Source organism: Branchiostoma belcheri, unplaced genomic scaffold (assembly GCF_001625305.1).
Source record: "Branchiostoma belcheri isolate BF01 breed outbred unplaced genomic scaffold, Haploidv18h27 scaffold46, whole genome shotgun sequence".
NCBI lineage: Eukaryota > Metazoa > Chordata > Leptocardii > Amphioxiformes > Branchiostomatidae > Branchiostoma > Branchiostoma belcheri.
The window spans coordinates 546,918-562,738 of NW_017804087.1; the positions used below are offsets into that span (position 1 = coordinate 546,918).

At 39.1% G+C, this 15,821-nt stretch overlaps 1 protein-coding gene across 1 annotated transcript; it reads left to right on the plus strand.

Annotated features, from left to right (window-relative positions):
- Positions 1-243: 243 nt before the first annotated feature.
- Positions 244-14,646, plus strand: LOC109479067 (serine/threonine-protein kinase ULK4-like). The gene is made up of 32 exons (XM_019780945.1): positions 244-333; positions 912-1,100; positions 1,242-1,341; positions 1,550-1,689; positions 1,899-2,067; positions 2,470-2,725; positions 3,149-3,363; positions 3,665-3,731; positions 3,929-4,163; positions 4,375-4,435; positions 4,582-4,763; positions 6,096-6,142; positions 6,263-6,341; positions 6,460-6,651; positions 6,863-7,024; positions 7,388-7,570; positions 7,994-8,121; positions 8,316-8,452; positions 8,857-8,978; positions 9,173-9,229; positions 9,346-9,397; positions 10,957-11,051; positions 11,279-11,330; positions 11,484-11,637; positions 12,023-12,115; positions 12,275-12,323; positions 12,525-12,630; positions 12,815-12,981; positions 13,139-13,231; positions 13,433-13,615; positions 13,968-14,056; positions 14,434-14,646. The coding sequence occupies exons 2-32, from the start codon at positions 963-965 to the stop codon at positions 14,501-14,503; spliced, it is 3,873 nt and encodes a 1,290-aa protein (XP_019636504.1). The 5' UTR covers positions 244-333; positions 912-962; the 3' UTR covers positions 14,504-14,646.
- The last annotated feature ends 1,175 nt before the right edge of the window (positions 14,647-15,821 follow it).

The following is a 15,821-nucleotide window of genomic DNA, read 5'->3' on the forward strand; positions in this document are numbered from 1 at the left end:
TCGGTCAGGTGACCTCATCTGACATCACTTGGACCAGTTCCAAGTCCAGGGGAATCCTAGTATTTCATAACAACTTTATAGCAATAACATGCAAATATAAACCAATAAAAGCTAACTATATACCAATATAATTTTATAGTAGCAAATATATTGTTCTAGTTGGGTTTAAATATTCAAATTTGGAGGTAAAAATTAACATTTAGTATTTCTTAACCCCCATCCCTTTGAGGCAGGTTAGAATCATCCAAATTGCTTTTTTCGGGCGGCCATTTTGAATGTTTCTGTTGACCGTCACTTCTATCGTCTGCGGTGATTTGTTTTGTCTAAATACAAGTAGGTGACGAGTTTTCTGCGTGTTTTTCTCTGTAAGTCGACTATAGAGGTTGTTATTAAGCACCACTTACTGATAAGTTCTTTGTAGCGCCGACTTAAAAGCAAATTCTGAGAGGAATTTTTGTTGGGGAGGGGGGCGTTGATGTTTTGGTTGAACAGGTGTCTAATGGATAACAGGTGTTCAAAGTGTACCGTTAGCTCTTCTTGGAGAAAGCCTTGTAGTTTATGAAACTTAAGAAATATATCAACGTTAAGATGTAACAATAGTGTTTTTATTTGTTAAAGTGGACGGACTGATATTTTTTCAGTGTAAGAATCTTCATTTTCCCGCTCTATTCATCCGTCATAAGTTATAACGTTAGTATTCGAAGTGAAAAAAATAGAGTGTGTGATATCTTAAAGAAATTGAACCACCTAAATATATTTTTGTTCCAGATTACTTTAGTGGTTTTTATCAAATGTTGTGCACTCTGATATTTTTTCTGCACACATGAATTTTCTGGTTAGTTCTTTGTACCTCTATTCCAACAAAAGTAATTTCCCTAATATATATTTGTATGCACTCTTTTCTGTTTCAGGATCTCAGCAATATGTTCTTGATAGGTTAGTAATGAGAAGTGTACTACCACATGGAGAACTTTGTGCTGTATGATGAGGTGGGGAGAGGCACCAAATCTGTGGTGTACAAGGGCAGACGGAAGGGAACTATCAACTTCCTGGCCATACACTGTGTGGACAAGAGCAAGAGGGCAGAAGTCACTAACCATGTAAGTTTCTGTTTGTTTGCTAACTTTGTTTGATTCGCACAACGGGTTCAAATCACCTTACGATGGTACCAGTGATAGCTTCTTAATTATATCACGAAGCCAGACAGAAATGTATTGAATTTTCATGACACTTTTTGCCAGGTTCGTCTGACCCATGAGATTGACCATTCCAACATTGTTCGGTTCCACGAGTGGTACGAGACCAGCAACCACCTGTGGCTGGTAGTGGAGCTCTGTACAGGTGGGTACACTGTACTCTGTTGTGCAAAATCATCAGGCCACATTGAAGTATATGTACTCTATGTTGCTAAAAATCTGATGGGGACAAAGACAAGTGAGGTTTTCAAATTTTTTTGGCAACACCTCAGGGCTAGAGACATTTATTTTCCCAGTATCAGGACTGACTGCAGCTGTGCATTCTAATTTTTACATTGCATTGTTTTTTACAGGTGGTTCACTGGAAACACTGCTCGCTCAGGATGGTAGCCTGCCGGAAGATGTCATCAGACAGTTTGGGGTGGAGATCATCAGAGGACTGCATCATATCCATGAAATGGGGGTGTTGTTTTGTGACCTCAATCCCCGTAAGGTATACACATATCTAACCTTTATCAAAACCTTTTGAAATGACCACTATTATATTTTTCTTGAGAAAAACAATTCCAGTTATCCACTGCAATAAACCTATTCAAAAGCCTCGCTCACATACAAACATACAAAATACTGTTTTGATGGACATGTAGCCACTCTCCATTGGTTGAGCTAATTATGATTGACAGTCCTTGATTGATATTATAGATCCTGCTGGATGGACCAGGTGTGTTGAAGCTGAGTAACTTCAGCCTGGCTCGTGTGGAGGAGGAAGACTTGGAGGAGTTTTTCCGACAGACGTCAGCGGAGTACGAACAGTCGGAGGACCACGGCGACGCCTCGGACGACTCAACTCCCAAGAAAAGGAGAACTCTGGGTAATTCTCAGTGACTTTTTGTACTATGTAATTTTGCACTCTCTGATTTTTCAGGCCTCAAACTAGCAACCAGATATTTTCAGAAAAAATCATGCATTGCAGAAATACCCAAAAAATTTTTAAGCCCATTTTGTCTACTTCTGAATACGGAAGTATAGTTGGTGGTTGAGTTGTGGGTTTCTATATCTGTTTGTCCAGACAGAGTAGGTTGACAATACATGGGTGGGAGTAAGATTGACAGACAGAACGATAGGAGGTAAAAGGTTCCAGAATCTGACTGTGGAAGGAATTAGAGGTCAACATGGGGGATTCAGGAAGCTGAGGATTGTGTACTTCCCAGTAGTGTTAAATGTGTTAAATCATCTATTCTATTATAGCAAATTCCGACGATTTTTTCCATAGGTTCTCCAGTATACATGGCACCAGAAATCCTCCAGGGAGACGGGCATTCCATGCAGGGTGACCTTTGGTCTCTTGGCTGTCTCCTCTACGAGCTTTTTACAGGAAATCCGCCATTTTTCGCTGACAACTTCACCGAGCTCGCTGACCAGATTCTCAACAAGGACTTCCCCACCCCACGAGTGCGTGGTATCATCCGACCCTCACCAGACTTTCTCACTTTGTTGGTAGGACTTCTCAAAAAGGAACCTCAAGAAAGGTTAGTTATTAATGTTTGCATGCTTATTCTTTGGAACTCTTTGCAGACTTTGTAACAATATATGTCCAATGGTTCCTTTTGCATTCAAAAATGTTTGTAGCTAAAACAAATTTGAAACACTGCAAAATCATTACTATGAAAGTAGATTTACAACTTGTCACATGGAGTATAGTGTTTTTGTACAATGTATATACCTGGTATAGGATTAGGAACATAAAGAAACAAAGAGGTATCTTAACTCCTTAATACACAAAATTAGTGTGGAATTGATGTACACAATTTTGAAGTCTTAGATGTTTTATAACTTTGACTCGCCAAACAAAATCACTTTTAATATGTTGGAAGTCTTTTAAATCTTTGACTAATATTGTAGAAAACCTCAATTCAGCCAATAAACCATTGTTAATATTACTAACATTTCAGGTTAGACTGGGAGGGCCTGCTATCCCATCCCTTCTGGCAGGGGGCATTTCTAGCCAGAACAGGCAGTGCAGATGAGAAGGATGGGGAGAAGGAAGATCAGACAGAGACCTCTCCTGAAGGGTCTCTCCAGAGACATAAGAACATCATGTTGTCTCCACTGGGGAAGAGTGAGGAAGGTTCTCCCAGGAAGAGTATGATAGCATCCTTAAAACTGGGTAAGAATTTCAATACACATAAATATACATTACACACAAGTACTTAATGTATTTTGAATTGTATGTATATGGCCAGTATAATTTTATAGAACTGCCCTTTGGGATAACACAACAGCTTTGCATGCATGGAGGCAGCTAGTTACATTATATTGAACAATTTGTCACACCTATCCTTTTTGCACACCTAGCTGCATTGTTTAAAACTATTCAGCGATGATGCCCCTACTGTACTTGGTGGCAAAGAGTTAAACTGTACAATACTTGCTGTTTGAATTATTCTAACTTAAATTTTGTCTTGCAGATGACACAGGAGAACTACTTGTTCCTCAGAATGCTCCAGATGTGAAAGAAGGAGTCTTCACCTTAAGGTACCTCAATCTTCATATCCTTCCAGACAATTTTTTATGTTCACCTTGAAGATATGTTGATATTGCAGCTTTAAAAAACACATTAGAGCTATATATCTAAACGAATTTTAGGTACATGTATAGGACCTGGTCTAATTATGATCACAGTACTGTATTGGAGATAAATGTTTTACACTAGAACTGACGTCTTGTTCCAGTTCTACTCATAAGTCTGCAATGATCGACCAAGAAGACCAGGAGAAGTTGGCTGCCACTGCACGCCCCCAGACACCAAAAGATGCTAAGAATAAGAACAAGGGACGAGAGTCTTCCGCGTCCAATGTGACACGGTCTACACGGAAGACCAGTGTGTGTGAGGATAATGAAGAAGTGTTGGAACTGGCCTATCACGACTCTGATTGGACTGTAACTCCAATAGTTGACAATCCAAAGGTACCAATGTCTATCTTATGGGTACTTTTCAGCGGACATTTTTCTTGCCAACAAGCTCTATTCGGTCTTTTTCAAATTAAGATATTTGTCATGGTAGAGATTGCAATCTGGCAAAATTGCTGATTCTACTGGTAGAGATCCTAATCAGAGATAAATGTGCTTAATATTATAATAGCTGGAATTGATTGTATTTCTTGTCATTCTATTGTAGATCCAGAAGCCTGCACCATTGAAGTGGGAAAGCAAGGGCCTTCCTGTACCTGCTCACTCAGGTAAACTGTTCATTCTCATTTCTTCATTACCTCTGTGTGTTTCCAAAGTTCCACATTCTAGGCACATCATGGACAATGGCAGGAAGTTAGGCCAATTAGTCCCAGAAAAGGTTATCTCATTTCCTGTCTACAATTTCTTGTTACAGCTGACAAACTGTTGAAGATGAAGACCGTGGAGGCCCGTGCACACCTGTCTGCCTGTCTGGAGTACATCAGGGCACCTGACAAGGGAGCAGCTGGACACAAGGCTAAACTACAGCTGCTCAACTACCTGACAGCCATCGCTTCTAAAGATGGAGTGGCCAACATGGTCATCAAGATGAACATGGTAAAACTTAAAGTTTGTGATTTTTTTTTGGGGGGGGGGCTCGTCACTGAATGACATCCAGTAAATTTCTAGCGGGAACCAATCAGAGGGCTGCTGAATAATTTGAATAATTTATCAAGGCCCACGGACGCGGTTCTTTCACTTGTAAAGTAGCCAATTACCACCGAGCCGGTGGCACACGATGGGCGAAAACATGTATTTCACACCCATTGTACGTCGACATAAAGCGCTTATACATTACAAAGAGAATTTTCGTAGGACTGCCATTACTTTAGTTTGCAGCATGTGTATTGAGAACGAGTATCTTCATAATTCTGCTGGCTGTTTGTAGAAGAACGGCGGAATAAAACAGTTTTCAATACCAACACGACTTAGCAGATAACACGTAATGAAGCCCACTTTTTACGTAGATTGTAGCACTACGTAATGTTACACAAACTAACAGTAGATGTTTTAAGGAATTCACAGAAATGACAATGATAGATAATGTAACGCATATACATTATACAGCACAAAATAAAGAGTAACAGTAATGTAGTCGTCTTTGGCCGGGTATGGCAAGTTATAGTACGTACATGTATCGGTTCAATCTTTAACGGGTAAGTTGACAGCAACAAGCAAGATGCATAGGTTCTATTACTTTTGTAGCTCACTTGCGTCTAGATTTGGGACGACCATGTTACTTTTTCGCCGCAGTTTTTCATGTAGTGGTTACTTCGACAGCCTTTCCGCTGACGCAAACATACTAGTTTGAGGTTCCACAGTTCTTACAACGTTAGCGCTTGAAGTGGTGTTTTCCAAGTTTGTTGGTCTGGTGATGTTGTCTTTGTTGGCTTGTTGTCTGTCATTTCCCTCCATTTTTATGTTTGGCGGCCCGTCTTCGATGGGTTGGGTTTGGTTCACAAATCTCGGCTTCGCTAAGATCCGTTCCTTCCCGTACGTAGTGGTCGCTCCATTAGCGCTAGTGCAGCCACATTTGAATGTGTAAAACTTAATGTCTACAGTCCCGTTTTGATTCGTTCATCAAAGTAGATTTTACTAAGGTATGACTTTACTAACTGATTGTGGAAGTACTAGTACTTAGTACTGATGTAAGCAAGAAACAATATACGCGCTCTGGTTGAGTTCATGGCATTTACATGAAACAAGGTGCTAATAGCCCCTAGTCGGTGACGCGTCAGCAGCCCTATGATTGGTCCCCGCTAGAAATCTACTGGATGTCATATAGTGTACACGGGGGGGGGACGGTGACTACTTTTTTCTGGGACAAGGTTATACAATATTGTTTGAATGTGTTATTTCTTACGACTTTCATTTTGTCTTTTCCAACAGCTGACCAGTCTTGCTCAAGTGATGAAGACGACAACTTCACTTGATCTGTAAGATTTTTACTTTCCACAAATATTTGTATGACATTCTTTGAACATTTGGAACCTTCGTTCAATACATACTGACCCAATACAACATCATGATAACTAATCTATAACTTCTCCCATCAGTCGACAGAAGCTAGCCAGGATGATTGGAGTTTCAGCCAACCATTCCACTGTAGTCCATGATGATGCACAACTTTCTGAGGTATACATTTTTAATCCTCAAATTCATTTTAAGGGTATAAACTATAATGATGTAGATTTTCTAGCTTCTGATGTAGTCATTTCTTTGTTCTGAATTCTATCTCCACTCCTGTCTTCAGATCTTTACAGCCCTGGCTGAGGTGATTCGAGACAACTTCCGTAACGCCCGGCTGAAACAGAGCCTGCTGCCTGCTCTGGGGGAGCTCATGTTCTTGGTGTCATCCCTGGAGGAACAGAAAGGGGGCGCTGTTGAGAACTGGACCATCTCTCCTCTGTGCTTCACACTTGTCATGAGATGTCTGCGAGAAGGGGTACTGTGTCATGTTTTGTGTGCTGCGTATTAAGTTGTATTCTGGAAATGTACTGGTACTTAAGCATAGATATCAGGTCATTGAACACTAGTTTCTATATTATGTACCAGTCATTAATACATATTTTTCTTGCATATTCTTCTTTCCTCAAAATTTTTGCCATCACAAACGGTCTGCTCCTACCCCCTAAAACGTTGTGTCCCCCCTATAGGAGGATGCGGTGGTTCACCACATTGCGGCTAAGATTGTGGAGAACATGGCGACCACGTCCGGCGCCCACAGGGAGAGGTTCGTGACTCCCGAGATTGGACCCATGCTCTGGTACCTGTTCACCCACTCCACGGTCGACGCTCTCAGAGTCACCGCTGTGTCTGTAAGTCAACAACTTTCAGTTATACACTTATGTAGCTTGTGATTCACACATTTAAGAATTTTGGCAACACCTCAGGAGCAAAGCTTAATTAAAGAGAAAGCAGGTGGAACTTGAAGAATATACTTGCTTGAAACAAAGCATAATGCATTTCTGATACCTGATAGAGCAAGGCAGCTTCACTATAGCTTGCATTGAAGTCAGTTAAGTAATAGAATATTTAAGGCTGATTTGTTCATATGAAAGTGCTTTTGGTGTTTCAAGAAAAAGTAGGAGTCCAAAGAACAGCATTTTTTAAGGGAGATATATGTGAAATTTTTATCTTGCTTTTGTTGTATTTCTGATGTGAATGTGAATCTTCACCAGGCAATGTGCAGGCTGAGTAAACATTCCAGCACAGTGTTCCAGAGTGTGATAGACAAAGTGGGCCTGCCCCATGTGCTGGAGTCCCTGGTGCTGGGCATCTCCCGTGTGCAGCAGTCTGTAGTCACCATGTTCATCACCATGCTGGCTTCAGGGGGACATCTACAGAGGCTGGTACAGGACAAGGTAATGATAACAAGAAAAGTAATCTCAAGGAAGCTTATCTCAAATGAACTCAGCAAACAGTTGAGCCACTCTTCCACTGGCCGTGACAGAGAAGACAGATGCTATTTGCAGTTCATACAGGTTTATTGTACAGCGGAAATTCCCCTTGCTTGTTTTGACAAGTACACTAGGCATGTTAGGGACACTGACAGGATGTTAGGCCAAAGGCCCCAGAAAAGGTTATTACAGTTCCTGTCTTTGATTTTCTGCAATGTGCATGTCTGCTGCCTTACATGTATGTGAGCCATAATAGACAGAATCAGCAAGAAATTCATGATGATGAAGATTCTTTATTGACACAACACAAGAGGTTTACAAAAACTCCAAATAGTTTAAAGAAGGTATGAGATCTTCAATTTCTTGTTTGTCTTTTTTTTCGTCTAGGATTTTGTTCAGAAGTTGATGAGGCTGCTGGAAAGTCCATCACTGATTATCCGAGCCAAAGCTTTCCTGGCCATCCATGAAGTCATCAGGAACAACAGGGAGATGTTACTGACCTGCTGTCAGGCAAGGTACGGGCTTAGGGATCTTTTCACTAACTTGTTTATTGTGGAATCCATGATCTAAGCCTGTACATAACACTGTGTATGTACAGTACTAGTACTTGAATCTAATCTTCAAAGTATTTTAGAAAATGAAAAATGAACTGGTCTTATTTTCTATCAAAATTATTTCCTTAACAACCCATGTCCCCAATTTTCCCCAGACTTGTGATGTACATTGAGCGAGACATGAGGAGAACCCTCCCAGCTAAACCTGACCAGCAGGAGGACATAGAGTACATGATGAGATGTCTGGACCTGCTTAACGGGCTGTTTGTGGCAGAGTTACCTCAAGTTATGGGTGAGACAAAAACTCGCAATTCATAAAAAAAAACTAGTAAAGACCTCAAGTTTAGTGATAATATACTATGTAAAATTGTGCACATTGCTAACAGCAATCACAGAGCAACTGTTGAGTGATACAACAGTTTTGTACAGTAAGTACAAGCTGAATAAAGCTGTAGGCCTACTAGGGTCACTGTGAAGGAACCCTACTCTTTTCAATAAGTGAGAGGCCATGATCCCTACCCAAAGCTCCAAAGGTACTCATTTTCACTGGTGCCGAGTGAGCAAATTATCCAATGTGTAAAGTGCCTTTCTCAAGGATACGGTGGGGCCTGCCAGGGATTCGAACCCTTAAAATTCTGAGTCAACAACCCTGTAGCCACTAGACCCTTAAAAGTCCTCTCATGATGCTGACCACAGGTGAAGCTATTTCCAGCCTTGAGGCAATATCAGGCAGAAAGCATCCGTCGTCCACCCAGGCAAAACAGCTGAAGCTACATGTGCCACTGTTACCTGTTATGCTGCACCTGGCTACTAGTCAGGTATGGACAGAAATTTTGAATGTTTCCCCTTGCATCAAGAATTTTTTTTCATAGATAGATATATGCACTATATATTAGATAAAATACAAATATATAAAATCAGATACATTGTAGAAGTTTGCATTGTCATGAATTCGTAATGACACCGTGAAAACTGTCTACTTTTTTCTAGTTGTTGTATCTTTTTTTTTCAGGTTTTCCGCCCAAAGATAGTAACTGAACAGTTCATGTCAGGCATTGGAACACTACTGGTGGGTACAGAATAAATTTTGCCAACATCAGACTATTTTTAAGTTGCTTTTTCTGACATACAAATGTACATTGTACCTGTTTTTCAACATTTAATAGTATTTTCCTTCCCATCCAGACACATCTTCAAAGTCTGGACTCAGGAGCCACCAGTATTGAAACAGCACTGGGTAAGAAATTGTGTCAGTTCTTATAAACAGGAGAAATCATTAAGAATCGTAAGTCTCCCAGTAAAAGTATCTACATGTATGAGTTGTTGAAAGAATAGTAAAACATTTCATACCATTGTGACAATGACAGTCAAATGTACAATATTTACTTAAGATTTGTAAGAATAGAACAACTTTGACAGAATTACATCATACATTACCAATTTTGCCATAACCAGAAGTTATCCAAATGTAACCTTTCATCATAGGCCCTCAATGTGAGCACCCTGTAAATGTATGTCTAACTCACTAAACTGTTCCATATTGTGTTGTTTTTCTCTTGTTTCCAGATCAGGACGTGAACGTTGGCTTACAAAGTATATAAAGCCCATTTCTGTCCCTAACTGCACTGCATAGAAGTAGTATTACAACACTTCATTGATTTTCATAGCTTCTCACAACCCTATTTACACTTGGTATTACCTTAACCTTTAGCATACTGAAGTAGCTGTTTGGCTACCAATAATCCATTGGTTATGGGGATATTGGCAGCAAGGAGAAGGTTGAAATTGCATCAGGAATTTTGATCAAGCAATAATGTTTTTTAATCTTACCCATGCTGCCTAATCCTATAATGAACACAATTTGGGTGCAAAATGGCTACCTTCGTATGCAGAAGGTCAAAATCAGAAACGGTTTGCCTCTAATTTATAAAATTCTGAATGCATCAGTAATCCAAGTGTAAATAGGGAAAATAGATTCACCTCTCTGTCTCAATGTATTTCTTGCTTATTGCATGATTCCTTCAAATGACCTCCCCATTAACTGATTCCTTTAGCTAAAAAATAACCATGATAATGTGAACATTTCTTACATAATTCCAAATCCCAAAACGTTAACATATGATTGAGAAGCTAGCTAAAATTGCGAAGCTAGCTTCAATTATTCTGTAGCTTTCTGCATGGCCAGAAACAATGACATAGTTAAATATAATTATTATAGCTAGTAATACTGATACATTGACATATGCATGTATAATGTTGTTTTATCCTTAGCACTAATCTTATAATTAGTGATAGCTGGTATACTTGTTTTTTCAATAATGGTGTGAACTACATACAACAAAATACAATAAAATAATATAAGATAACATAATACAGTAAATACAACATAACATTGACTTTGATTTAGCTTTGATCTAGCTTTGATCTAGTTAGACCCGGATATGCTGTGCTGCTTTTTGTGTGATTTCTAGATTTTAGTTTAATGTATGCTTCATATACAATTCATTATTGTACATCTATATATGGTTTTGCCTACCCTATATATGGTCAATACTACTTTGTTCTAGTTATTATAGAATGATTTTTTCAGTAATGTTAGGATTTTATGCTTTAATTGCAGCTGCTGCTTTAGATTGTTTTTTCTCTTCAAGGCATTAGAATACATTACAACTGCAGTTTACTACGTACATGTACATTGTATGCTACTGAATTGTGTCAACATCCAAAATAGCCCCATTGTCAGAGACAATCATGACAAGGTTCTGTGTAGAATAAGTGATGTTCTTGTCTCTACAGGTCCATCTGCTATGGAGGATTTGATGCATGTTGTACTGTCAGTACTGGAGGCTCTAGCACAGCACCCGACCATCCTCACTCAGTACCACACTGTGGTAAGGTTTGAATGCATACTCAGTACATTTTAAAGGGACTCTACAATAGATATATAACTTAAGTATTTGATGCAGATGCAGAAGTATTGTTTTGGGTGGCTGAGCTGTGGGTTATATAATCTTTTTGTCTGGACAGTGCATGTTGACAGAATGTTGGTGAGGGCAAGATTGACAGGCAGTGTACCAGTCGAGAGAAGACTACCTAACACCTTCCTCTTTTCATACAGGTTGTCCAGAAAATATTGCCTCCATTGGCTGCCCTGGTTAGCAGTGAGAATGGTACGTTTAAAACCTTTTTTGTCATCAGCCAATGAGGGCACAATTTAAAGTAGTTTCACAGTCAAGATGGTTGGATTGCCTTTATAACAACATAGTTAAGTTGGTTCCAAGAGCCATGACATGTTGCCCATAACAATTTGATTATATTTCCAGCCAATACCAGGGCCCTTTGTCTGCGGATGCTCTCCGAGATTGCCTCCCTGTATTTCATCAACGATGATTTCTACGACATGGGAGCTACCTCAGACCAGACTGCAGCAAACAACAGTCAACTCAACCTTATCGTGGTTAAAATGTTGTTTCCTCAGTAAGTACTAAACACTTTTGCACTTTTGCATTTGCATTTTTTAGAATAAAATGTGTCTCCAAAAGAAATGTAAAAAAAGTTGGTCTTTTGTTGTCTCTCTATACATAGGTTTTGTTTTCAGTGTGTTTGTTTTTGCTTGTGTATCTGTTTTTTAGTAAACTGGAGTCACAAGAAATGAGGAGGGAAATGACAGAACCACAGACTGACAGGAAGGTAGAATTGGAGGCCAAAATGGCTGCAGGCTGGGAGGAAGTGACAGTAGAATATAAGAAATAGATGTTAGAACAAGAAGATTATCATGAATGAAACAATAATTTAACAAATGCAGAGGTGTCAAGTCTTTGGTTTCTTGTTTTTTATTTTGTTTTTTTCTCGATGATTCTAGATATGAACAGCTACTCTTGGAACCAGACCCACTGCCATGCTATGCGCTAAAGCTCTTGCAAGCCCTGCTGGAAAGGAGCCCTGTGTTTGTCAGGTAATTAACTTCGCAATATTCTATAGATTTCCAAGGTATTGTAGATGGCTTAGATTTTTTAATTTAGTATCACTAATGCTCTGTGTATATTTGGATGCTTTGTGTATTTCTGTGCCTCATTCTTTTTAAGAACTCAGCAACTTTTTTTTTCATTCTCAGGAACCTTGAAGAAATGGGCTTGGTCCATGTTCTCTTCCAAGTGATAATAGTGAGTCCAACTGTGATCATATTGTCTCAAATAGGAAGTGCAATTTTCACTTTATTCTTATTACTATATTAGTTAGAATTCTTTCTACACTTTTTACTGCATAGAAAATACCAATGACAATAATTTGTTTCACATGCACATACCTGTGCTTATTTCTAAATCTCTAAATTAAGTTTTATTCTTTTAATTGTTGACTTTCAGGAACACCAGGACAATGCAACCAGCAGTACCATGCAAAGCCTGATGGGAATCTTGAACTGCATTGTGGGATACAAAGACACCAACATGCAGACCCTATATGATCTAGGTATACATAACTTTCCATCACAGAAATGCTGTTATTGTATTAGATCATTGTCAAAAGTGGTTGCTTTTGTCACAAACTAATGACATGAAAATCGTACGACAACCTACAGCAAATGTGACTGCATCCTTGATGTCAAAAAATGAATGTTCCTGTACAACAGTTATTGATCCTTTTCTGTGTTCAGGTCTAGTAGACCAGCTGATGTCCATGCTACTGGAGGTGACCAGTCAGTGTATGGAGTCTGAGGAGAAAGGGGACGTGAAGGCCCCCATCGCCTCCCTGCTGTCCCTGTTAGACACTCTCCACTGCCTGCTCAAATACATCACAAACCTGATCAGGCAGGCACTACAGGTCAGGACACTGAGCAAGTTTTGTTTAAAATGTATAATTGTGCCCATGTTTTAAAGAACCCTCTGCAAAGACTTTTTGTGTAGATATGGCTACCACAAAGGAGAAATAGGCAGTCTTCCTTTATCATTTTATGATGATACAGGTTACGTTATTTCAGGGCCAGAAGTCAGGAGAACAGACCCAGGCAGCAGAGCACCTACTGGTAGTGAACAAGCCTTTGGTGGATCTCACCAGCTTACTCATTCAACTGGTAAGGTGTATAGAGTGTTTTCATTTATTATGTATACTATAGTCTTGTATAGTAGCCCTTAGCACACTACACTAATTTGTATAGGAGTCCTTTCATTCATCAATCCCTTAGAATGCAATGGAGTGGCTCCCTAGAGCCTATAGCAGTGAGAGTTTTTTTCTTACAGAACACTGACTACTTGATCACATTTTTCTTTCCCAGTTGTGTCATGATGACCCAGACATCAAAGACTGGGCGTCTCGCTGCCTGTCCCTGATGGTACAGCTGTATGGTGGGGAGTATGCAGACACCTTCAGCCCAGAGTGTGTGGAGTGTTTCGCAGAGGCTCTCACTACTGCTGATGCCAGGAGGCAGAAACTGCTGCTCAGAATTATCAAAAGAGTGGTACTTGTTTGTTCGTTTTGTTCATTGTGGTGGACGATAATGGCATACATGTAAGTTTTGAAGACCCTTTATAACAAAGTAGTATTGTTTTGGGTGACTGATAATGAGCTGTGAGTTTGTATTTCTATTTGTTTGGACCAAGTACCAAATATAGGGTGACAACACATGGGGTTGGTAATTGGGGGAAGATTGACAGGAGGTCAAAGGGCTCAGAATCTGGCTGAACTGCCAGCAGGAATTAGAAGTCCACTTGCATGGTATTGAGGTAGGTTGACAGCACGTGGGTTGGGAAGATTGATAGGAGGTCAAGGGTCTCAGAATCTTGATCTTGTTAAAATGTTTTGTTTGGCAGATTGTAACAGAGAAGAAACATGCTGCCGTGTTGAGGGAACAGGGACAGCCTCTAGTGGATGCCATGACAAGTATGGTGAAGGTGGCAAGGTCAGTCTCTATTAGTATTAATATAATAGTGTGAACTGCTTCTAATGGAGAACATAATATAAAGTGGAGGACTGGTCTAATACTGGTAAGTTACTTAATGTGTACCTTAAGTATCCTGAAGTTGCCAGTTGGTTACCAATTCTAGTAATACATGTACTACATGTATCCATTACAAATATGTGTATTCAATGTGTGTTCAATACAAGTACGTGTACAGATTCTGAATGTTTTTATTTGATGGGTCGACTACTCTCTTGGGACTGAATTATACACCTGTCCACTAAGATCAAGTTTCATCAGTCCCTAAAGTTGTCTGCTTGGGTAGTTTTGACTGACTGTATATGCTACCAATATCTTGATTTTTCCATCCTCCCCAGTTCCCATGCAGATGTTGCGGTGTCGTCATTGGCTGCAGACATACTCAAGACCATCGGTGTCAAATTATAAACATGTACACCAATGCCTTACATTGTAGTCAGTGGCCTTCCAGAGTTCTACATGAATATCTGTGCTGTGAAATGATGCACTCTTAACTTATGACTTCTTATGAAAGACTAGGTGAAAAGAAAATGTGTGCTGTGGAGATTTTTGAGTCTTTTATTTTTGTGTCATGCTTTGTACAAGAATGTGTTTACATGTACATTTCACTAGAAGTGAATTGTTGCTGCCTACAAATGCTAAACAAGACAATCAAATCTGTAAAAAAAATTGCACATTGATAAAACGATTCATGATGTAATTATTTGAATTTATAATGTTTGTGGTGATTAATGAACTTACATTCCATCAATGTATATTGCAGATAAAAAGGTTGACAATGATTCTGAAACCATTTCTTTATCTTTATGTGAATAAACCTTAACGTGAATACACCAGCTACTCTATGTCCTTTGTGTTCGACTTATATACAATATACCTTGACTTGTTTCCCTTTAGTTCTATCCCTTGTACAAAAGTAAGTATGGTAAAATGACACAATCTTGGATATGCCTTGCCAGCAAACCATATCTAAGGTCTTTCATAATGCTATTGATATTATGTATTTGGCACATGCTAAAAATGGCAACTTCTGCATATAATAACCTTAACTTACATACAAGTGTCCATCAAAAATAGTATATTTGAATGTGTATCTTTGTATTTATGTTTCAATGATTCTTTCCTCAACACCTCTTATGCAGTACCATTTCAAAGCACTTTGTTTATTAATAACACTTATTTACAGTGTGATGACACTGTATAGAAGGTTAGTATGATGTGTGTTATTTATTCTTCAAAGTATAGTGGTGGAATGTTGATAATAGTTGTTAAGCCTTAAAGTTATATAATAGGCTTAATGACAAATGATGTTTGATAAGTGGATATGCACAGTCAAAGCACATTGCCATAAATATTATATAGCTATTGCTGCTTATATTACAAAAGTAGTTATTGCAGATGTAAATATTCCATAATGATAAGTAAAATGCCCAAGTAACTTATTCACTGTTCACCAATGATATTCCAGAAGCAGTGGATTTCAACTTTCTTGACAAAGGCTGGAGTTATTGAAAATTTGGGTAAGTCCAATTTTATGTAACTTCTTGGCAGTTGGTTCTGTCACTAGCCTGGTTACGAAACATATTTTTTTAGCTGCTGAGTCTCTTTTGTCCTCTTTATTTGTGGACAGGACAAAAGAGACTCAGCTCAAACAGGTCTGGTAACCAGGCTATTCTGTCACAGTGTGCTATTATACAGTATCAAAATCATAGGAAGAAAGTGACTA